This window comes from Mytilus galloprovincialis, chromosome 1 (genome assembly GCF_965363235.1).
Source record: "Mytilus galloprovincialis chromosome 1, xbMytGall1.hap1.1, whole genome shotgun sequence".
NCBI classification, from domain to species: Eukaryota; Metazoa; Mollusca; class Bivalvia; order Mytilida; family Mytilidae; genus Mytilus; species Mytilus galloprovincialis.
The window spans coordinates 49,421,977-49,447,741 of NC_134838.1; the positions used below are offsets into that span (position 1 = coordinate 49,421,977).

Here is a 25,765-nt window from a genome sequence, read left to right on the forward strand (position 1 = left end):
GAAATTCAGCGTCTTATGTACGAAACAAAAGTTTACAAAAATTGTGCAAAGATGCAATATTTTTTTTAATATTAAAACATAAAATTACCAAATTAAGACGAAGTAAGCCAGATGAATAAGAGTAGGTAGACCCTACTTCTTCTTTCAAACAGGTCAAACAACAGAACGTGGAACAGCTGGATGTTACCAAGAAATAGATGTCTTGTAATGATAACTGTTGACAGTCATAGTGGTACCATGAATTGCAAGAGTCACACTGTACTGAGTTCTTGGAGCAGTTCTGTCTGCAGTCACCACAGGGCCAGAAAATCGACCTTTTTAGGTACGAGATTTTGCGTTTTGGCATTTTGACTTTACTGATTAACTTTGAAACTTTATAATAGATTTAGAAAGATTTTTGGAAATTATTTCTTGTTCTATCAATATATACCCTTTGATCAATATCTTTCAATTTTGGAGCCAATCGAAAATTTGACCAATGATATTAACAGGAAATAAAATATTGTCCAATTATTTTTATCGGAAGTAAAAGATGATCCAATAACATTTACAGGAAGAAATTGTGATTCCAGTACTTTATGGTTTCACGTTTCCATTGTCTAACCCAAGATTTGAGACGTCGCTAACAGAACAAAAATGTGAAATGACATCATTAATGGGGACATTGCTAAAAAAACAAAAAGTTATGTAGGACTTCTTTTAAATTTCCATTTCTTTTGACAGCGTGGTTGAATTATAGAAGCCATCCGTTCTTTTCAATTTTTGACAACCTCATTAGTGGGGTTGTGTTTGTTAAATTACTCTTAATAATGACCATAATATAGACTTTTGTTTTACTAGTATTATTCAAAACAAAAATGAATTATAAAATTATATAAGTATGTAAAAAACATGACCCATTCAAAGATATTGCATGATAATTGATTAAAATCTAAAAACTTTATGCATTTCAAATAAAATTTAAATATATTCATAATAAGTAATCAGTCAAAGTCCTCGATCTCTTTCCGTCGGTTAGATTTTGATATTTGTCTCTTGTCTTATTTTTGGTATAACTATTTTATATATAATAATAAGAAGAAAATGAATAAAAAATATATATGAGGTGTTGATGACGGTGGTTTGTGGAGTTGTCATCTTATAGACTTTCCTTTTCTGTTCGGCGTGTTCAATGTAGATATATTTGATATTTTAAACTTTAATTTGATATAATTTTTGGCATTAATAACTAAAAAAATATATTAAGGTCACAATTAATTCGATAAATAAAAAAAAATAAAAACAAATTGCGCTGTTCAGCGATATGCGGTTTGCGATCGGTAATGAAATTTAGATTTACCGTCTAATTAATATTCGTTCATGCATTTTGTTGAGTTATTTTAATGTTATGTTGCATATTTAAGTTGTTTTGCTGTTTTTTCTTATGTTCTGTGGTATATTTTAAGTGTTCTGTGGTATATTTTTAGTGTTCTGTGGTATTCTGTGGTGTTCTGTGGTATTCTGTGGTGTTCTGTGGTAAAAAGACGCTCCGTGTAATAAGTTTGCAGATGCAACTGCATAGTCAACAACACTAGAACCATTATATTTTATACAAGTATATTTACCAAGTAGATCGCCAATTGTATATCCAAGGCTACATATGTAGTTGTCACTTAATTTTTAAAACTAGTGGCGCAAACGTAAAAATTAATGACACAAAAGCACCGGGCAAAAAGGACGCATTAGTGGCGAAACCGGAATTTCTCCCTATTTTTAACATCGACAAAGAATATAAGATTGACTCTAGTGATCATGTTCATCATACTTTTGGAACTCAAAAGAGGAAATTACCAAAAAAAAAAAAAAAAAAAAAATGGAACTAGATCGAAAGAGTTAAAATGAAATGCTTTTAGCAAAATATTACTTTCAGTGCTTTGAATTTAAAACGAAAGTAGGTCACCCGGATGCATTTCAAACTGAAAGTAACATGTGACCAATGTTGTCAACAAAATTAAAATGAAAGAAGATGGACAAAATACCAATAGTTCACATTAAGAATATAACGGACAGTACGGTTTTAAAGATAGAAGGAACTGAGGAACTTCATTTGATAGGTATTTAAAAAGTCGAAACACCGTTTGAATAGACGAGTCCAAACATTTGTTCTTCTAAATTTATCCAGGTTTATGTACAGATAAATATGTACTACTTGAAAAGATTTAAAGGCAAGGCTGGACCTGAAAACAGAAAATTTAAATATGTCTTGTGCTTCAGAGAATAATCTTTACTTGGTTTCGATGTGCATTTAATTTTGTTGATATACAGAAAGTTGAAATAGAATATGTTGGGGGAAAATTATTGTTAAACTGTCCCCCCTTATGGTATATTTGTTTTGAATTGTAGTGATTGAAATGGACAATACAGTTAGAGATCAAGGTTTTTAGAAAAGGGGTAACACAGTCAACGTACACTCAAGTTGAATGTACAGTACTAGATGTGAGACTTGTAAAAAGTCTATGATCATCTAGTATCATAGGCGGATCCTGGGGGGCCTGGCCCCCCATTTTTGGTTGGAAAAATTGGTTAATTATATAGGGAATCACTGAAGCATGACTGGTCCGCAGGCCCACCCCTTAGTTCAGTCAGCTTCCTCCCCTTTGGAAAAGTTCTGGATCCGCCACGGATGTATGCATTTACCATATATGTTATCCGCCTTTACAAATGAAATTTATACAACCATAGGTCATACATTGGGGTGATTTTTATATACAGTGTTATTGAGTGACCTTTTAAATTAAGATTCAGACATTGCATATAAGAGGGGGGATAGGACCTTTATCAGGACTGATTAATCGAGTGTTTCTAAGCTGGGGATTTTGGGATTGATCCTTTTGGGACCTGGGAATTCTTTTTTCAAATTTCATGATGTTGAGATTTAGATTCCTTTAAATCCTGGCGCTGATTGTTTTTATAGAACAAAACAATTTTCCTAATTATGACATTTAAAAATAACTTATTAATACTGATTGATACCATAAGAGGATGAAGTCAAAGTTCTATGCTGCAAATGATGTGAAAATTTGGTTTTGACTATTCTTGTCAGTTCCTCTTTTGTCATATAGCTCTTCAAGTATTCAAGGGGCATAAGTGGCCGATCATAACTGACTATCACAAGCTTGTTAACACTGAGGTTGTGGGTTCGAATCATGCATGCGGCAGGTGCCCTTGATTAATCTTAATTGACTTAGATTGTCATTTTTCCTAGAGAATGTTGATGGTTCTCTCTGGGCACTCTGGCGTCCTCTTACAATAAAAACTGACCTCCATGAAATGGTACAAGTGCTGAAACTGGTGCTAAACACAAATCAACAAATCGATCAAGTATTGATACATCCTTGGCTTTGAAAATTTAATGTTTGTTAAAGAGTTCCTGATTAAAGGTAAAATCAGAAACATGAGAACAGTGCTATGAACACACCAAAATTTTGAAAGTGATATATACATATTTTTATTGTCAAGTTCTAAGGTACATTTTATTGCTAATTTAAAATGATTTTGTATTATTCATTGTAGGAGTATTTTAAGTGCACATACTTGAAATTTTGTAATGTTATTAAAGTTCATAACCATATTTTTATTGCTCAGATATATATTCTACTTAAACTTTCAGAAAAAATAATATCGATAGTTTCTTTGTTTAAATACTGAGATATATATTTTCATTTTGGTCAAAATTATAATTTTGAAAAGAGAAAATCCATATATTTAATGTAAAATATATTATAATACTTAATTTTCAAATTTGAAATTTGATTTTTTTTAAGCATCTAATGATAGCTTATAGAAATATCTGGGAGTCCGTATTTAGTTAAAATAGAAAAATGGCCTAAAAAAAAAATCATTATTCAACTAAATAATCAGAATAGAATGTAACTCTGGCTAAACAAAAATTCTTGAATTATTTAAAATAAAAATGAATCTTGTAAATCCATGTTTGGGAAAAAGAATTGTTTGGGGTCTGGATATGTCATAATTTAAATTGCCCATTAATTTCTCTTCTTTATATTTTAGCACCCGGTTATGTCATATATGTATGCTTTTGGCCCATTTTTCTATCCTTTATTTTAAGTCATTATTCTGTATTCGATAAATAAAATCCAGAACCTCTTTTTTGGTTTGATATTTTTAGTTGTTTCCAAACTTGAAAATACTAGACTTAGCATATTAGATTACTGTTAGCGCCCAATCCTGTTTCTTTTTAATTTGACTATTATAAATTATTATCTCTTTAGGGTTTGGACAAGATGGCGATGTACAAACAGCTCCAATGTCATCTTCTGACAGATTTACAGAGCTACCGTCAGGAATCGTAGTGCCATTACTTATGCTTACCAAGTGTCAACATGGGGGATTGATGTTAACCTCACACAATAAAGATGTGTCCTGTTTTGTCAACAAGGAAAGATTAACTTCGGAGATAAACTTGTTAGGAGGTATACAAATGTTTGAAATTAAATACATGAAATAGTTCCTGTTGGTATTTTTATTAGTGATATATGTTTGGATTATATAACTTTTATGTTATTGTAAAACCATTATAATAACAATGAATCACTAAATTATTTCCCTAATATCATTGAAATTTTAGATATTAAGTTTCATGTATCGATTTAGTAAATTTCCTTAAAAAATCTATAAAATAACAGTAACAAAAAATTGTCAAAAAGTTCTGAGATAAATGGTATAATGATAAATATGTTATTTTCAATTTGGTCTATAAATAAAGACATGTGAAGAAAATGCAGTAGCAGTCACATTTTTAATAATGCAAATTGATTTATTTTCACATAGTTAAAATTTAGCCGTTTCAAGTGCTAATTTATTAATTAACATAGTTAAAACCTGTTTGCGAAGCTTTATTTTCATGATTTTCTTGTCTATGATTATTATAATCATTAAGTGTATATGTATATGAATATGTAAATAATTATTACACATGAAGATATATCCATAATCATCATTTGATATACATTGTATTACAAAGGCTTTACTGGATTGTTATGAAAATACACAGAAAATATAGAAATTAGATTAATTTGATTCATTCATACCAGACCAATGAATGACCAATATAAGAACTGTAAATCAGTTGTGTGTGGGTTTTATTACCTGTTTTGCTTTCATTGAAATATTTCCCTTATTTTTCGTGTTATTGAATAATATATATCCTGAATCACTTGCTAATTATTTGTTGTTTTATGACCAGAGTTGTCCAGTTTTAATACAAGGAAATGAATAAAGTTACACAATTAATTTTACATTTAGAAAAAAATTAATTTAATTCCTCATCAGATCATTTTTTTTGTGTTGAGGTTCAACAATAGAGGTAGCTGACAAGAAATTGAGGGTGTTTATTGGTCCTATGGCTAAAGAGAGAAGATTGTTACCCCATACCCCAGGAGTTGCTGTTTCTAGGACTCCACCCACAAAACCTGGCAGGCAAGGAGAAAATCAGGTAATGATAATAGTTAATAATTGAGATATACTTGTACCATTACCCTCAACAGTTAGATTTCAAATTAGGTTTTCCAATGCTAAATGTGAAAAAAAATTGTATGGATAAAAAATTATACATAAATTAATGATTTAAGTATACTATCATAACTATGAAACTATGAATTTACTAGCTTTACTCTGTCATAACTATTGAAGATGACAAAAATGAAATAATATAGAGTTAAGTACATGCAATTAATAATAGGAGAGGTCAACACATTTTTGATTTTACAATTTATGATTTGTATTTTCATTTCATATTGTCAGTTAAATTGCATTTGTGACTAAAGTCACCAATATATGATGGCATACATTACTGTTTATTCCTCTTCCATTTCAACTTTTCAAATGTTCAAAATAGTATATTTAAAACATCACAGAAATGTTGCCTGTATTTGTTAAACACTCTTGCCACTTGAAAACTGCTGTAATCGTCAACCATGAAATTGATTACAGACATCTTTCTATCAGGGTAGTGATGGCTTACTGTGGATTCATTAATATTTGTGAGATACCAATTTTCGTTGATTTCATAGTTACATGTTAACCTAGAAATTCAATGTTCATTGAAGTGCAACATTTCTATTGGCTTGTATGCAGACTTTGGGAAAAACCATGAAAGTCAAATATCTACGAAAATACAATTTTTCCTCAGACCACAAAAATAAATCCACAGTATGCTGCATTACAAATCTACATGAAATATAAATTTTAAATTTATGAATAATTAATTGAATTATTTTTTTCAGCCACTTCAACGAGCAGTAAGTGAGGAAGGTTCTGACTGGTTCTATGTTCAGCATCCTTCAGTAGATCCAGATTTATTTGAGCAGTCAGCATCTGCTAAACAGGTAGTGACAAAAAATATAATATAATAGTTGTTCAATATTTGTATTCTAGAGTTTCAAAAACATGAAAATTTTGCCAACTGTAAGCAATATATACAGAGGCAGATCCAGTGGGGTTCCAGGGATTGAACCCCCTTTTTTTACAAATTGCTTTTAATTGGGGACAAATGTTTGGAATCCTCCTTTTGAAAATAGCTGGATCCTCCTGTTTATATATATATATATATATATATTTTATACAAGTGCATATTTAGTGTAAACAATATTTTATTCAGATTTATAGATATCTAATGGAAATGAAGATATATGAAATACAATAAAGAAAAAAATAGATATCAAAATTAAATATTTTTGCCAGGTGAGTGATTCAGTTTCTAAGTTCTCAAATTGATTTGTGTAAAATATAAGAAAGATTCATCATAACAAAATGTCTATTGAATTAAAAAAATGAAGGTTTGGAAAGTATATTTTTATCACATGAGGTGAAAACCGCCTGTCAATATTAATTTTTTATTACAGCTTGGAGGTCTGGCTGCAAGTTTCTTGACGAAACAGGTCCACATGTACACAGACTCAAAACTATCATCCAAAATGACAGATCAGATATTCAGATTCTTGCAGGTTATGATATTAAAGTTTAATTATGTGAGAAGGGGATGCAATGGGATTATTAGAATTATTCTTGTACTTAATTGCATTTTGTGGGATTTTAAAAGTTTATGCAAATATTGTTTGTTTTTGAACGTTTTGTTTTTATGTCATACAGTCAGTGTTCTTCACATGACTTTTTAGCATCATGGTTATGTGATGCTATAATCTTAAATGTGATGCTATATGAAGTGGTTCTTTAATAACTGTCAGTTCTGAAGAATCAATAAAAAAATCAGTGCTATTTACCAAGAAAAGGATGACTTAAATGAAAAGTTTTGGTACTAAATTTGTGTTATAGAAAGATGAAAGATTAGTTTATTCAAACTGGTAAGTCAAAAAACAAACTGACAATGTCATGGCCAAAATACACCAAAAACACATTAAAAAGATAGCAACAGTACACAATACACAACATTGAAAACTGAGCTACATGAACCCCACCAAAAACCATGATTATAATACCCTGATCCCTTGATAAGGCACTTATGATTTCAAGCATACTTATGTTCAGAGATCACCACTAGTTTTTTGGTGGGGTTCGTGTTGTTTATTCTTTAGTTTTCTATGTTGTGTCATGTGTGCTGTTGTTTGTTTGTCTTTCATTTTTAGCCATGGCGTTGTCAAGTTGTTTTAGATTTATGAGTTTGACTGTCCCTTTGGTATCTTTCGTCCCTCTTTCAGTAGTTGTCGTTTGTTGATGTTGTTCATAAATTTTGTTTCTCATTTCTTGTTTTTTTAGCTCACCTGGCCTAAAAGGCCAAGTGAGCTTTTCTCATCACTTGGCGTCCGGCGTCCGTCGTCGTCGTTAACTTTTACAAAAATCTTCTCCTCTGAAACTACTGGGCCAAATTAAACCAAACTTGGCCACAATCATCATTGGGGTATCTAGTTTAAAAAATGTGTCCGGTGACCCGGCCAACCATCCAAGATGGCTGCCATGGCTAAAAATAGAACATAGGGGTAAAATGCAGTTTTTGGCTTATAACTCAAAAACCAAAGCATTTAGAGCAAATCTGACATGGGATAGAGTTGTTAAACAGGTGAAGATCTATCTGCCCTGAAATTTTCAGATGAATCGGATAACCCGCTGTTGGGTTGCTGCCCCTGAATTAGTAATTTTAAGGAAATTTTGCTGTTTTTATACGACCGCAAAATTTGAAAAATTTTTCGTCGTATATTGCTATCACGTTGGCGTCGTCGTCTGCGTCGTCGTCGTCGTCGTCCGAATACTTTTAGTTTTCGCACTCTAACTTTAGTAAAAGTGAATAGAAATCTATGAAATTTTAACACAAGGTTTATGACCACAAAAGGAAGGTTGGGATTGATTTTGGGAGTTTTAGTCCCAACATTTTAGGAATTAGGGGCCAAAAAGGGCCCAAATAAGCATTTTCTTGGTTTTCGCACTATAACTTTAGTTTAAGTAAATAGAAATCTATGAAATTTTGACATAAGGTTTATGACCACAAAAGAAAGGTTGGGATTGATTTTGGGAGTTTTGGTTCCAACAGTTTAGGAATTAGGGGCCAAAAAAGGGCCCAAATAAGCATTATTCTTGGTTTTCGCACAATAACTTTAGTTTAAGTAAATAGAAATCAATGAAATTTAAACACAATGTTTATGACCACAAAAGGAAGGTTGGTATTGATTTTGGGAGTTTAGGTCCCAACAGTTTAGGAATAAGGGGCCAAAAAGGGACCCAAATAAGCATTTTTTTTGGTTTTCGCACCATAACTTTAGTATAAGTAAATAGAAATCTATGAAATTTAAACACAAGGTTTATGACCATAAAAGGAAGGTTGGTATTGATTTTGGGAGTTTTGGTCCCAACAGTTTAAGAATAAAGGGCCCAAAGGGTCCAGATTTAAACTTTGTTTGATTTTATCAAAAATTGAATAATTGGGGTTCTTTGATATGCCGAATCTAACTGTGTATGTAAATTCTTAATTTTTGGTCCCGTTTTCAAATTGGTCTACATTAAGGTCCAAAGGGTCCAAAATTAAACTTAGTTTGATTTTAACAAAAATTGAATCCTTGGGGTTCTTTGATATGCTGAATCTAAAAATGTACTTAGATTTTTTATTATTGGCCCAGTTTTCAAGTTGGTCCAAATCGGGGTCCAAAATTAAACTTTGTTTGATTTCATCAAAAATTGAATAATTGGGGTTCTTTGATATGCCAAATCTAACTGTGTATGTAGATTCTTAATTTTTGGTCCCGTTTTAAAATTGGTTTACATTAACGTCCAAAGGGTCCAAAATTAAACTAAGTTTGATTTTAACAAAAATTGAATTATTGGGCCTCTGTGATATGCTGAATCTAAACATGTACTTAGATTTTTGATTATGGGGCCCAGTTTTCAAGTTGGTCCAAATCAGGATCCAAAATTATTATATTAAGTATTGTGCAATAGCAAGAAATTTTCAATTGCACAGTATTCAGCAATAGCAAGAAATCTTCAATTGCACAGTATTGTGCAATAGCAAGAAATCTTCAATTGCACAGTATTGTGCAATAGCAAATATTTTCAATTGCACAGTATTCCACAATAGCAAGAAATATCTAATTGCACAATATTGTGCAATAGCAAGAAATTCCAATTGGATTTCAATTGGAGTTATCTTTCTTTGTCCAGAATAGTAGTTGAATCAACTTAAATCATTGTTTTATACAATATACAATGTATATTCACTTTTATTACCAACTGATAGATTAAAACAATCTTTACCATTCAGTGATAACAAGCACTTTTTTTACATTTTAATATTTTATGATGTATTTAAATGAGTAGTTATTGTTGCAAACTTCATTAGAAATTTGAATTGAGATCAGTTTTGAAATAAGGGAAAGGGGGATGTGAAAAAAAAATTGGAGGGTCAATTTTTTTCATTTCAGATTTCATAAATAAAAAGAAAATTTCTTCAAACATTTTTTTGAGAGGATTAATATTCAACAGCATAGTGAATTGCTCAAAGGCAAACATTTTTTTTTAAGTTCATTAGACCACATTCATTCTGTGTCAGAAACCTATGCTGTGTCAACTATTTAATCACAATCCAAATTTAGAGCTGAATCCAGCTTGAATGTTGTGTCCATACTTGCCCCAACCGTTCAGGGTTCAACCTCTGCGGTCGTATAAAGCTGCGCCCTGCGGAGCATCTGGTTGGTTATTATCTTGAATAAACAGCAATAATGTTCAGCAAAGTAAGATTTACAAATAAGTGAACATGATTGAAATGGTCAGTTGACCCCTTTAGGAGTTATTGCCCTTTATAGTCAATTTTTAACCATTTTTCGTAAATCTTAGTAATATTTTACAAAAATCTTCTCCTCTGAAACTACTGGGCCAAATTAATCCAAACTTGGCCACAATCATTTTTTGGGTTGGTAGTTTGAAAAATGTGTCCGGTGACCCGGCCATCAAACCAAGCTGGCCGCCATGGCTAAAAATAGAACATGGGGTAAAATGCAGTTTTTGGCTTATAACTCAAAACCCAAAGCATTTAGAGCAAATCTGACAGGGGTAAAATTGTTTATCAGTTCAAGATCTATCTGCCCTGAAATTTTCAGATGAATCGGACAACCTGTTGTTGGGTTGCTGGCCCTGAATTAGTAATTTTAAGGAAATTTTGCTCTTTTTGGTTATTATCTTGAATATTATTATAGATAGAGATAAACTATAAACAGCAATAATGTTCAGCAAAGTAAGATTTACAAATAAGTCTACATGACTGAAATGGTCAGTTGACCCCTTTAGGAGTTATTGCCCTTTATAGTAAATTTTTAACCATTTTTTCGTAAATCTTAGTAATCTTTTACAAAAATCTTCTCCTCTGAAACTACTTGGCCACAATCATCTTTTGGGTTAGTAGTTTGAAAAATGTGTCCGGTGACCCGGCAATCCAACCAAGATGGCCGCCATGGCTAAAAATAGAACATGGGGTAAAATGCAGTTTTTGGCTTATAACTCAAAACCCAAAGCATTTAGAGCAAATCTGACATGGGGTAAAATTGTTTATCTGGTCAACATTTATCTGCTCTGAAATTTTTAGATGAATCGGACAACCGTTGTTGGGTTGCTGACCCTGAATTGTTAGTTTTAAGGAAATTTTGCTGTTTTTGGTCATTATCTTGAATATTATTATTGATAGAGATAAACTGTAAACAACAATAATGTTCAGCAAAGTAAGATTTACAAATAAGTCAACATGACCGAAATGGTCAATTGACCCCCTTAGGAGTTATTGTTCTTTATAGTCAATTTTTAACAATTTTCATAAAATTTGTAAATTTTTACTAACATTTTCCACTGAAACTAATGGGCCAAGTTCATTATAGATAGAGATAATTTTAAGCAGCAAGAATGTTCAGTAAAGTAAGATGTACAAACACATCACCATCACCGAAACACAATTTTGTCATGAATCCATCTGCTTCCTGTAATATTCACATAGACCAAGGTGAGCGACACAGGCTCTTTAGAGCCTCTAGTTTTATATAGATTAGACAGTTGATTTTCCTGTTTGAATAGTTTTACACTGATATATATTGGTGCCCTTTATAGCGTGCGGTTAGGTGTGATCCAAGGCTCTGTGTTGAAGACCGTACCTTGACCTATAATGGTTTACTTTTATAAATTGTGACTTGGATGGAGAGTTATCTCATTGGCACTGATACCACATCTTCCTATATCTAATTAATCATATTTACTCATATTTACTAACAGGAAGTAGCAGAATATCAGAGAAATGTTGTACTGGGTTACTTAAATGAGGTTACCAGTTATTTAGATGAAATGCCAGAATCAGAAAGGGACAAGCCAATACATGCTCCAGCTATAAAACTTCTTGTAGAAATTTTGAGACAAATACTAGTATGTACACTTATCAGTCATATTATTTTTTTCTTTAATTGAATAATTGAAAAAGTTTTTTTAAGTAGATTAACAAGAATACAGTTTATATTTGTATTTACAAAAAAATGTGCTACATGTATATATAAAAATTTCTCTCTGTCAACCTTTACTCCAATAAATTATACTTTCTATGTAATAAAGAATCCAGAGGTAAACAATACTACCCCCAGATTGTTTATAATTATTACTTTATTTGACTGATATACTGACTTTCTTACAGAATCATTATATGTTTGGTTTAAAATGTTAATCACGTCTAAAATGATTTTTTTATGTCTAACTCGAACAATCTTAAATCAAACAATAAAGGAACAACATAACAGTGTAAGCAGACTTAACTCACTTACAAATTTATATATTATTCTTTTACCTTAAGGCTTTCTAGTCAAATTAGCAGACGAAATTTCAGCCAAGTAATTACAGGTTTTTAAATTATAAAACCAACCAAGTCTACTTATGTCCCCAAATGTAACATATTTGTTTGGTTTTCTCCCAGGACCCATTGTCTCATGTTGTTCTGTGTCTGCAGTTGCTAAGGAAGTTCAGCCATTTTCCACAGAATATTCCAATAATGATAAAATGTCAGGCAGCTGCAGCAGTGATGGGTTGCATGGCTGTGTATTTGAACCAGGAAGATGTGCAATCAAATTGTTTAGATATCTTAGCCAAGATAACTTCATATCAATATCAGATTAATGAAAAGGTAATGAAAGCAATACTTTCAAATTTTTATATGAGGCAAAATTCAATCCTATGATGTGTCAAATAATTAATACAAATATGAATTCAGAGCTGTAACAAGCTTGAATGTAGTGTTCATATACTTAATGCTCATCGTTCAACAACTGTGATCATATCAGTTGCACCCAGCATTTTATTTAAAGCTATTATAGAAATCCATGTTTACCAAAACTTTGGTTGACTTGCTTTCTTGTACACATCATTTTCCATATGAGTCTTAATTTAGGCTAAAGGGTGTACCTAACACTACAGGAAGACAACTCTGTAAAAATTGGCTAAACGTTTTAATCTTGTTTTCTTGTTAATGAAATATTAAGCTTCTCAATGATAAAAATTAGTGTTTGTTAAATTGCTGTGTATGAAATTTTTATGATGAAGTGGTTGGTAAGTATTTTTTTGATATTTTGATATTTTTTCAAAGACTCAAAGTAATCATTTTTTCAAAATTTTATGAAAATTAAACGAGCCAAATTAATATAAGTCAAGGTGTTTGGTACCTCCTTAAGCATTTTAAAGTCCAAATCAATCATTAAATGTGTTTTATATACAGATATATGTGTTCATGTTAAGGAGTGTTCAAAAGTGTTATTTGATTTTAAGGTACAAATAAGAGAAACTGCTTTGGAAATGATATTAAGAGCTTTGAACCATCATGAGGACCATGAAGAAATCTTACAGTCTGGTTGTCGTACTTTGTCAAATCTAACAGCAACATTGCAGATGACATTAGAGTCATGGTTAGATATACGTAAGTTTGATAAATCTTGTGTGTATTCTTTCAGATGCTAATTATCACTTTCTTTTCTGAAGAAATCTAATTGCCATTGCAATAAGGCTTAAATGAAGCAAATGCTAAATGCATTGCGTTTTCAGTGTTGAATTTTGAATGTTTTGGTTAACAAATATCCAATATACAATTAAATGCCCAACACACAGGCAAATACCCAACACAAAAGCTTGTACCTAATGCGTAAGCAGATACTCCATGTTCTTGGCAAGTCAATTAACCCTTTTTGAAACCAATAGTATGAACTATGAGCAAGGACCCACACCATAAGGCAAGCTGAAATTTCTGGATTCATTAACATTTGTTGGGTATCAATTTTTCATGGATTTTGGTAGAACAAATAAAGCACAAAATAAAAAGTTAAACCAAATATAAATTTCTCATAAGGCTTTAATCAAATTTCATCAAACCAGGAAATCAAGTAACCACAAAGTTGAATTTTTCTTCAATCCATGAAAATAGGTATCAGTAAGATTAAATAGATATATGAGGGGGGGATAGGACCTTTATCAGGACTCTGGGATCTGGTGTTTTTAAGCTCGGGATTTTGGAATTGACCCTTTCGGGATCCGGGAATTTTTTTTTTCGAATTTCGGGACCTCAGGATTTCGTATTTTTAAGACTGGGATTTCGGGATTTCGTGTTTTTAAACCTGGTATTTCAGGATCGGGACCCCCTCTACCCTCCACCATATATAGTATATCATGTACAGTAGCCAAAAGAAAGAACTACTGTCCTAACTTAATATGTTTTTAAAATTGATGTGACAATTTTTTTTAGCATACAATATAAATCCAGATGTAGAGGAAGCAATAGTCAAATATGAGGCATTACTAAATCACATCTTTACCACTGCTACATCAACAGTACAGAATATACTACAGAATTATATGAATAATATCGGAATTAGGACAGAAGGAAGAAGATTTTTATTCAATCTGTCAAAGATGACACAACTATTGTAGGTTTTTAAGGATTATGTACCCATGTGTTGATTCAATGCTAAACATATGGAAATTTTATAGAAAATCCACAGCCCTTATCCTTGTACTCTCATATTTGGCAATTTGATATCTGATAGGTATAGGATTATTGCATGCAGTGCTAGCATTGATTTCCTATAAACAAGTTTATTAATTTAGTTATTGGTTAAAACAAATAAAAATATGGACCTAATCAAGTACACCTTGAAAGTGCGCTCGACTTTAGTGACTCAGCACGAGGTATTTTGGAATTTACAGGTTAGTTAGAACATTTTGTAGAAAATGAACACAGCATATCATAGAAAAGCAAGTGAGTAATCTATGTTTCAAATTTTATAACGAAAATCGCTGTATTAAAGGCTGTGGATTTTCTATAAAAATATTGGTTTATTTGCCACAAAGTACTCTTTTTCTAGTAAATGCAATAAAACAGTAAATAATTATGCTTTCCATCAGGTTTCCCTTTGCTATATGTACTAAATGGCCTATAGATCTCCTTTATTCATTATATCTGTAGTTTTGATACAATTGAAGTTTGAAAAATTCATACAAAATGGCTACAGAAGGGGTCATAAACCTTTTATATCTTTTAGATCTTTTTCTAAAGGATTGTATTTGTTGTGTTGGAGAGGTATGATTGTATGCAGTGCATGAATGATCGAGGATTACTGGTTTGGAAGAGTATTGAATGTGTGTAGCTATACAGGAATGATGTAGAATAAGTGGTTTTAGAGGGGGTTTAACTTTAAGTATGCATGTAGTGTTGCTAATAAATGATTTGTTATATGGGGATGAAAGAATATTATTATATGAAGAGCATGACAAATTAAGGATTTGGAGATTTTAGGATTTACTTTTATAGAATTATCATTACTGTTAAAAAAACTTTCTTTTACTCCTTTCAACCCCTGCCAACCCCAATCAAGCACTGAATTTATCAGTTTAACAGATGTAAATGAGACAACTGTCTCGTGAAATTAGGTGACATGACTATATTTGAAATTTCTTTTTTTTGTTGAAAGGGGTTGACCAATGAGGTTAAAGGTCTGTATACAACTGGCAAAATGAATAATGGTGAATCACTTTTGTAACATACACAATGTTTGTTGCAACTGCAATGAATGTCTCAGAATGAGGGATACTAATCAGATTAAGGAGAAAGAGCATAGTTTTTTGTTGGTTAAAGCATCATATTTCAAATAGTAAAGACATTTTAGTAGATAAATATAAAAACCATCTTAGATTTGGGGTAATAGCCAATTTTTATGGGAGAGATCCGTTTGCGCAAAAAATGTGTCCTTTTGCGCCAAAACTTTTTTTCTCCAATGCTACAATTGCATGGTATCATTTGCGCCAAAAATAAAACATTCAATTGTGCCAATTATGTGCCAATCAGAAGAAAATGACTTCCCTCCACCTTTATTAGGACTTGGAACCGGCAGTTAACACGGCAAATGTTACCTTTTCTGAAACATATCTTATTTTTACTGCTGCTGCATAGGTACTCCCCAATTTAATGTACAAAGTAGCTTTTAACTTCACTTTATTGTCCAAAAACACAAACATTCAAACAGTTCATTATAATTTGTGTGGAATGCTTCTGTTCCATTACTGGTACAGTAGATAGCTTCAGCCCGTAGGCATGGTGGAAACAAAGCACTGTGTCATCAACATATGTGACTAAAACATAATCAGCAAAAGCTTCTATTTTCTTCTCTTTTGGCATATCTTGTATTAAATATTCAGCAAGGTAATAAGTTTTCTTCTCTCTCTGTACATGGACTGTCTAATGTATATTAAGTCATTTCTCTTCAGATGCTCATCTTTATGGTGAAATATCTCCGAACATATTTTTAAGCCAACAATAAGAATAAATATATATTAATCTTAATATTTATGATAGATATGTGTACAGGTAAATTGGCGCAAATGAGTTCAGAGTATTGGCGCAATTGATACATTTGGAAAACAAAATTTGGCGCAAATGATACACCTGAAAAAACAGTAATTGGCGCAAAAGGACTGCTGCCATTTTTATGTTATGCAATGTATTATTTAAACTATCTGTGTTTATTTTTACATAATACTATGTACTATTTAAACTATCTCTATTTATTAAATTTCAGAACTAAGAAAGGAAAAAGATGTATGATTGTACATGAAGGAGATAATGAAGAGGAAGATGAAAATTCTAGAAATACAAGTGAAAATTTAGTTACGCCAACGGTGTTAGCACCTATGAGAACTGACATTGAAACAAAAAGTATTCTTCGTCATGATGGTGAAAAAACACCGGGAGGATTACGAAAAGTTCATTTTGTAGACAATCAATCTTTAACAAGTAGTTCTACAACTGAAGAGAACAGTGATGAAGATGAAGATGATGAGGTTACATTTGAGAGGAGGAAGGAGGCAGGCCGTGCTGTTATTGAAATTAGCGAAACCAGAAAGTTAACATCAACAGAAGTTAGGAATTTTAATATACAGACAACACCTAATGCAGAATTTCTTTCCACTTTGGAATCTTCAGTTGAGTCATGTGGTGACTACAAAGAGGTCAAAAATGAGGACAAAGAAATGTCTGAACATGAATCTGATAGTGAATTTGAAAAATCTACAGAATCGCAAAATTTGACAAATAGTGAGGAAGATGTTAACTTAGGAGAAACTATGAATTCATCTCAAGAATCAAATGTTTTGTCAAGTATTGACACCGATTTACAGGGAAGTGTTCAGGAAGGTCAGGAAGCAGACAACTCCCAAAATTCATTGCAGCATGATGGGACTGAATATACTGTAGTTCATTATAGACAAAAGGATGTATCCTCCAATGTTAATGAGGAGGTTTTAGATGACAAGGAAGGTGATTTACCACCATTTCCACATTCTTTTTCAGTTTCAGATGTTGAACTTTTAACCAATGTTATCAGGACAAAGGTATTTATTGAGTTTGATCTAAAAGGGTATGCAAATAAATCCTTGATTTTAAATTTTTTAGATTATAGCTGACAAATGTTTGATTTTATTATTTACCATTTTAGATGAGACATTAACATTGCAATTTGAATAATAGTTCATTAGTTCCTATATGAACTTTTGAATGGAAGAGCCTTTCTCTCCTAAAATTATCTTACACACAAAATTGATACGACACATTGTATTAGAAACCTTCATATAGATAATGAAAATTGCAACTTAGTGAAACCTTTATATCAATATATAAAGCAAAGATTAGTAAAGTTTTAACAAAAACTGGTATTTAAAATGTTGATCACATTATTTGTAATTAGCGCTTTCAATAATGTCTTGATAATGTTTTAATCAATTTCTTCAGGTTATGGAATATGTAAGCTGTCTAGTGATAGATGGAAAAGACTCACAAGCTTTAAAGGACATCGACCTTTCTCTAGTTAATTTACTGGAGAAGGCTGAGGTTTCCCCTAGACTGTTACAATATGTTCAGCAACAATATAACCATAATAAAACATTAATGGATATCGATACATCGTACTTAATTGGTATTATAGATGCTGTCAGATATACGTAAGTATACATCAATATTTTACTTTAAGTCTGCGATTTGTCATCTTAATGTTTATGAATAAGAATAATTATAGAGCTAATATGAATGTGATCAATGCAACTAATTAGTACAATAAAGCTAAATAGGGCTATATTTTTCATTTTATAAAGAGTATTTTCCATTTGTCAAGTTAAAAATCTATTTTATTCGAGTTGTTATTTAAGGAATGACTGTAATATTTTTTCTGTCTATTTGAAATAACATAAAAAAATTTGGTGCACACTGAATAATATGCGTAGCGGGTTATTTAACAGTGTGCACCACATTTTTTATGTTATTTCAAATAGACAGAAAAAATATTACAGTCATTTCTTATAATTTAATTCTAAATTCCATTTTAAACCGTAGAAAACCTTGAAAAAACGTTGATGACATCACGGTCACATGACTAAATTATGTCTATGGTCTGATAACAAAATAGCGTCAGCCAATCAGAAGACGTGTTACATCCAAAATTAAATTACTATTAAAGAGGCAGAAGATACCAAAGGGACATAAAAAAAAAAAACATAAGACAAATCAACAACTCTTAACTTTCTCATGAAGCTATACTGATATTTCATTTCTAATCATTTTTTTTCTAGCTTAGAAAAAATTCTTATGTTTTGGGTGCCTCTCTTCCAAGACATAATTCAACAGAAGGGGATGCAAAAATTTCCCCAATTTTCACTGACTGCCAAAGAGGGGGCTCCTTTCAGTCATACTTCAGTGATTACCAAAATAATCAACCAAATGTTTACCACTAAAGGTGGGGCTGGGCCCCTCACTGTCCCGCTAAATCCACCTCTGTACAATAATTGCATTCTATCTGGTGTTTATCTTAAGAAAAGAAATTTTACAAGTTTTTCAAGTGAAAACAAAATGTTATCTAAAAAAAACTGATTTCTGAACATTTTTAAAAATGATGTATATTGTAAAAAAGTTATAATACTGTTCTTTGCAATGTGTCCTTGTTTAGATTTATAGTAATATATTTCTTTCGTGTAGGAACATTGTGGTGAGTTGTTTATAAGAGCTTCTATTGTGTTTTGGTTTTGTGTTTACTATTATTTAATGGTATTTTGGTGTTATTTTATTTGTTAGTTTTAAGATGATATCCTTACTTAATTAACAATTTGTTGAGATTTAACTTAATTGATATTTTATAACTGTAATGTATTAATATAGATATTGATATAATCATAAATTACAAAACTTTTGATATTTTTTAAAATACTTAGGACTTTCTACCCTTCCTTTAGATGACCAGTTAGTTACATTTGGCAAAACATTTTGAAATTTTGAGTCCTCAGTGTACTTCAACTTTATTTGGCCTTTTGACATTTTTAACCGGATTTTTGTGTAAAAAATGTCGGTTATTGATTTGGGGATGTACAGCGGGCGGGCTTCGGGCGTCAACCAAATGTTGTCCGTGCATTTACTCATGAAGCGTTCAACCAAACCTTTTAAAATTTTAATATGTTAACTTGTTACTGACAACAAAATGGAGGTCAAGTTCAATAATGACGATTTTAACTTTTACCGTTCAGGAGTTACGGTTCTCGAAAGTTTAAAAAATGTTGTGTCTGTGCATTTACTCATGAACCGTTCAACCAAACCTTTTAAAATTTTAATATGTTGTTACTGACAACAAAATGGAGGTCAAGTTCATTTTTTAGATATTTTCAAAATCCTAGGTAGGTGGACTTAGTAATTTTTTCTTAGTTTATGCATTAAGGGCACAGAGTTTGTCCTGCTAGAGGGTCATTTTCTATCTAGTTTATATGTTGTTATTGTTGACAACATGGAAGTCAAGTTGATAATCATAAATTTTACCTATTAGGAGTTTTGGTCCTTGTAATATTGATAAATGCCAGAGCACAAATAAATGTTAAAGAATCCGGTTTACTGTCATTTTGACAGCTCTTGTTGATTCTAGGGTCAGACTGATGACAAAAAATGTGTGTTTGCTGTACAAAACTTAAATGTAATAATCATGATGGGTTCAAATTCTAATCTAAAAATTACGTGTTTCAAGTTGATCAGTTTTTAAACTGAAGATAAAAAGTCATTTTTTAGCAGTTTATTTTCAGAGATAATTGAATATAAAATTACCAGGTTACATTTTTAGAGCACTCTAAGAATGTCATCTGCTGTGACATGATAATCTGTTGAAAGATCACTGTTACCAGATATTTTGAGAATGTCATAATTTTTACTTACAAATATTTTGAGAATATCATATTTATTTTTTACTTACAGATCAAATTACAAATATTTTGAGAATATCATATTTATTTTTTACTTACAGATCATTGTTACCAGATTTATTGAGAAAGTCTTTACTAGATGTAGCAGCTTGTTTAGAGAAAAACAAAGACTCTTTTGTTATATACGTGGCAGCCGAGAGTATAAAGACAGTGTTTAAAAAGGATATCCTGAGTCCTGTTGTCTTTGGTAAGATAAATATATATGTGGGCTTTGCTTATTGTTGATAGCCATAAGGTGACCTATTGTTGTAAATTTCTGTGTTATTTGATCCCTTGTTGAGAGTTGTTTCATTTGCAATCGTACCACATATATACATGTCTTGGTCATTTTGGGTTTTAAGAAAGGAGGTACTCACTATGTGAAAACTTTAGTTTGGTTACATGTAATGGTATTATGATTCCTCATTTCATTCTTTGATGTAATTATACCCCTGCTTTAAAAAAGGAGGGTACCGTGGATTCATAAATATTCGTTGGATACCAATTTTTGTGGATTTCGTGTGTACAGGGGAACCATGAATTTAAAGAGCAGACTTTGCCAAAACCACAAAATTAAATATCCATGAATATGCAAGTTTTCTTCAAACCACGAAAAATGGTACCCACGAAAATAATGAATCCACAGTATACTGGTTTACCTCTGTCTGTCCATCCATTCGTCAGTCCGTCCTTCCCATGAATATTTTCATCGCATTTTTCTCAGAAACTACTTGACAAGGAATTCTAAAATTGTTTTCAGGTTTTTTATAAAAAGTCAGTTATACTGTGTGATATGTTTTTAGATTCATATCATAAAAATTTTACGGAACAATTGTATCATTTTACACATGATAGCCAAGTTGAAACTTTCGTCAAATTTTTCTCAGATTTCTGAAATTTGGTTTCAGGGTATATATAAGTCATCTATACCGTGTGATGGGTTTTCAGATTCATCACTCAACAACTTCCTATTTGAAGAAATATTATGGCAGGGATATCATCAGCAGTAGGTCGCAGTTTTAATTGTTTTTTTGGTAGATGTATTTTATTTTATATGTACTGGAGTACCACTTTCATATTCAGTTTTTTTTTTAAATTCCAGATAAGACATTCTCAGAAGCAATGAAAACCCATCTTCAGCAAGCTGAACATAGATCCAAGATTCTACAGGATATAGTACAGTTACTAAGTGATAGTTAGTTGGACAGTTGAGTTCAAGGCAATGAAAGTCTTAAATGAGTATGTGTAAGAAGGGTCATATTCATTTTAAGATGTTATGATAAAAGTTATTGGTTTAAAAAATTTATAGTACTGTGTCATTATGCAATTGAAATAATTCATTTCAATGACTAATTTTACAACTTTTTTAAAGTTTTTTTTTTATCCAAGTAGAATGTTGTGTACCTGATAATTAATTAGGTGAGAAAAGGTTTATGAAAGTAATTTAATGCTATATTCTTTTATTATATATGTCAGATTCATATAATACTTATATTATTGGCAGATCTTTTGTTTTAAGGTTGAGAAATTACAAGACCGTTTTAGATTTTATGGCAAGGGAAAGTCACAAAAAAGTGCTCAACTTTCCATATATTTGTTGACCTCAAAATGAAGTAATTTGCTTTAGAGTTGCAGCTGAAACAGATTTATTTTTCTTATACATAATATATATGTTATATGAATTTAAGGCCCAATTACTACATAAGTAAGCCGCCTACTAAAACCAATAAGAACATTTTCCTTTCTTACTTACCAAATTAAAACATGGGATACACGGTACTATCAATTTATTATGACAGCAAAAGGGTAACTTTTACGTTAAAAACATCAATCAAAAACTATCTATTTAAAAAAGTATTAATCTACCTCTGAAACACGGTTTATTTCATATTTTATATATTTCTCCCATCTTTCTGTGATCTTCAACAGTTGATAGGGTTTTGTAGGAAAAGATTAGGAATTATTATTAAAACATACTTTTATACTCAATATAGTTTACTCAAGCTATCTGAGGTATTGTTTTACTGCTAGTTAATAAGATGCTTGATGATTAAATTGAACTGAACGATTATTCTAAACGCTTTTTAAATATATTTTATGTCACTGCAAAAACAAATAAGATCAGATATAATAGAATGTATCAGAGGAAGTAGATTTATATGGCATGTTTCCCAGTTAAAAAAGTTCTACAGAGGTATTTTTCTTATTTTTAAAAATGTCAAATGAATTATTATTTGTTAATAATTTATAATGAAATATATTAAAGTACAAAGATGTACATGATTTTTTTTTTAATTTCCAATTATTGTGATAGTTTCTTTACTGCCTTATTTAGCTGGGATTGATGAATTATGTTGGCATGTTTTGGATATAAGCAAATGTTTTATGATTTGCTGATGTTACTGCCTTTTGTTAAATTTTATATTTTGGTAAGATTTATAATAAATGTTGAATAGATTGTATATTTTTATAACAATTTACAAATGATTATAGCTTATATTTCACATTATGTTACATTATCAGGATAACTTGCTTTATATGAAAAAACATTTCATTTGCAACGTTTATGTACAAATAGGAATCTAGCCTTTTTGATTCACATTTTAAAACCAAGAGCCGAGTTAAATAATTCAAGTGCCTATCACTATATCAGAAAAGAGACAAGAGACAATTTCACTATTTGTCTTGAAAGGTTGACATGCAGAATTTTGATGAAGCAATTTTTTTGAAACAGACATTTGTATGTCAGATAAGAACCTCTAAACAAAATATGATAAAAATTAGAATTAAACATACATTTTTATACTCATAGATTGGATGACCCTTTACCAAATCTGGATGTCCATATGTCCACTCATCAGTTACCTTTCAGTTTTTTTCCAATTTCCTTATTTTAGGATCAGCTGTACAAAGTCAAGGGGACTAACTGACTAACTATAGTTTGTGTCTGCTACTGCATGCATGTTTAAAGTCATCATTTCTAAATCAAAAGATTATGGCCATTTGATTTCTAGAAATTCAAGTAATTCATAAGTTTTGTTGTAGTTGACCTGCTCTTGACAACCTTTATATTTGTAGAAAATTTCTTCAAAATTAAAATTCTTAGTTCTGTTGTAAGCTGTCATCATGGTTACCATAATTAAGAAATAATTGATGCAAGCTATACTTTATTGTAGTTTTAACATGGGTAGGCATTTTATACGTGATTATTTTGCCTGAGTGATAATGAGGGCTAAAATAACACGAATATGATGCCTACCTATGTTAAAACTACAATTAAGTATAGCTTGCATCAATTATTTCGATTCTGAATAGGACAATTAAGGTAATTTCTATGTCCGATAAGTATAAGTGTAAACGGGTTTGTGTAGGCTCGTCCATAAACCTGAGTCCTCCCTTTTTTGTTTGTAAAGAAGCAACGGCTGGCACTGTGATTTTTCAGAGGGAGGAGTTTGAACAGCCAGCACGAACAAATGTTGTATCTAGGTTAAATATGTCAATTTCGGAATGCAACACATTACAGTCATAATAAAGGAATTAGTTACATCATGTGCACCATTTAAGAGTTTGAATGTTTTTTTAAAGTTAAGGAAATATATTAAGTGCATGATAATTTGATAAAATTCATTATTCTGAAGAAGTCAAGATACGCATGTGCAAACAAATTTTATTGGATTAAGGGCGTTTGTTTGTTCACAAAGCGAAACAAGCACATCATATTAGAATTGGTATTAAATTATTAAGTAGTCAATAAAAGATTCCTTAAGGTAGTATGGGTGTCTTTCGCCATCTTGGATTGTAAAAAACAGAGAATGTAAGGTCAAAATTTTCAATTAAATTAGCAAAATTTGATGCAGAAATGCAGATAACTTATGTGAATCTGCATTTAAAAGAACAAATTTATGAGATTAAAATTTGTACATACTAATACTTTTAAAAGTTTAGGATATTTTTTGCTTAGTTTTTAATGTTTTGAATTGACATTTTAAGGGGAGATCACTCTAAAATAGTGCATTTTCTGAAGGAATCTACATGGAATTTTGCTATTTTGTATTTTAACCGGGAAAATAGCACGGTAACACTATCTTTTCTTTTGATATTCTTAAAGCATTTTCTAAAAGCTATCTTCTCGTATTTTATCTTACAATTCTATCATTTGGTTAAGCTTCTAATCACAAAAATGATGTTTTTCCCAGTATAATCCATCCAAAATGTGTCCTATAATTTTTATTATATTTTTGAACATTTATCAATACATACTACGTTTTGGCAAAGTATGAACTATTGTATCATTTTTGATTTAGACTCCCATACCACTTTAAAAGCGTTTTATTCAATTCAAGATTTTAGAATTGTTTTTTTTTTACTTTTCTGTATTGATGTTCATTACAAAATTCCTCAAAATTAGCAATATTCAAAAGAATACTGCATGTTGTAAGCCATTTTTACATTTTTATTTTATAATTTATAGGTTATGAGTACTTAAGAGTTCTGGACATTGAAGATGATATGGTCATCCTTCACTGTTCATCATGTTGCAATATGAAATTTACTCTAAAGAAAATATTAGAATTTAAGCTATAATATCAGCATGGTTTATTACTTTGAGAAGTCTATGAAAGATAAAACATGCATAAGGCGTACACGATTTTAAGCCTGGTATCAATGGTGAGTTCATTGGAACTTGTTTTAAGTAATGGCTAGTATTCTTTAGTCCTTATATAGTTTATTATAAGTAATACTTTACATGTAATTATTTGGTAGTTTTCTATAAAAGCTAGTTAAAGAGTGAATTTTTGAAAAAGAAATGTACTTTCTCAGTTTGTTATTTAACTGATTTATATATATAAAGAGAAAAGTGGGATGGTTCAGTTTCTGTCCACCACTTGTTTTGATTTGCCTTGGCAATTGTCTATAGTCATATCCTAATGAGTGTTTTCTGCAATTTTGATTTAGCAGGTCTTCCTTCATTTGTATATGTTAAATTTATATTGTTAAAAAAATGTTTATTTGTAGATACTAGTAGAGTTATTTAATATATCTTATAATGTTATTTGATTTAGGATTTATCTTTATACAAAAATTGTTGATACAAGTGTTAAATTTGTGTAAGTTTAGTTACCTTTTGACAATTTATAGATTATAATTTTAATTCTTTGTTATTTATTGGTGCTAATAGATTCAATTTAACGTTAACTAATGCATTTATCCAAATAAATATGAACGTTTACTTGTGATTTATGTAGAAAATTATAGGTCAGTGGTAACTATGATAACTGCTTAAAAAAAAAGATTCCTAGATTTTATGTTTAAATTGAAAAATGTTGTTATTAGTTGAAATGTTAATGATTAATAAATTTTTAACCCTATACAGTGTTCATTACAAAAATTTAAACAATATATATAAAGGTTATTCAATAAGCAAGTGTTGTGAACATGAACTGGTAATTGATGTATAATCACTTTCCAATAATTGATCATAGCACACATCACTGTT

At 30.8% G+C, this 25,765-nt stretch overlaps 1 protein-coding gene across 1 annotated transcript; it reads left to right on the plus strand.

Annotated features, from left to right (window-relative positions):
- Positions 1-1,955: 1,955 nt before the first annotated feature.
- LOC143077092 (uncharacterized) lies at positions 1,956-25,637 on the plus strand. The gene is made up of 13 exons (XM_076252955.1): positions 1,956-2,093; positions 4,272-4,472; positions 5,352-5,494; positions 6,285-6,386; positions 6,903-7,004; positions 11,758-11,904; positions 12,443-12,649; positions 13,288-13,435; positions 14,255-14,435; positions 16,584-17,394; positions 17,792-18,000; positions 20,331-20,476; positions 21,371-25,637. The coding sequence occupies exons 1-13, from the start codon at positions 2,006-2,008 to the stop codon at positions 21,466-21,468; spliced, it is 2,583 nt and encodes an 860-aa protein (XP_076109070.1). The 5' UTR covers positions 1,956-2,005; the 3' UTR covers positions 21,469-25,637.
- Positions 25,638-25,765: the final 128 nt, after the last annotated feature.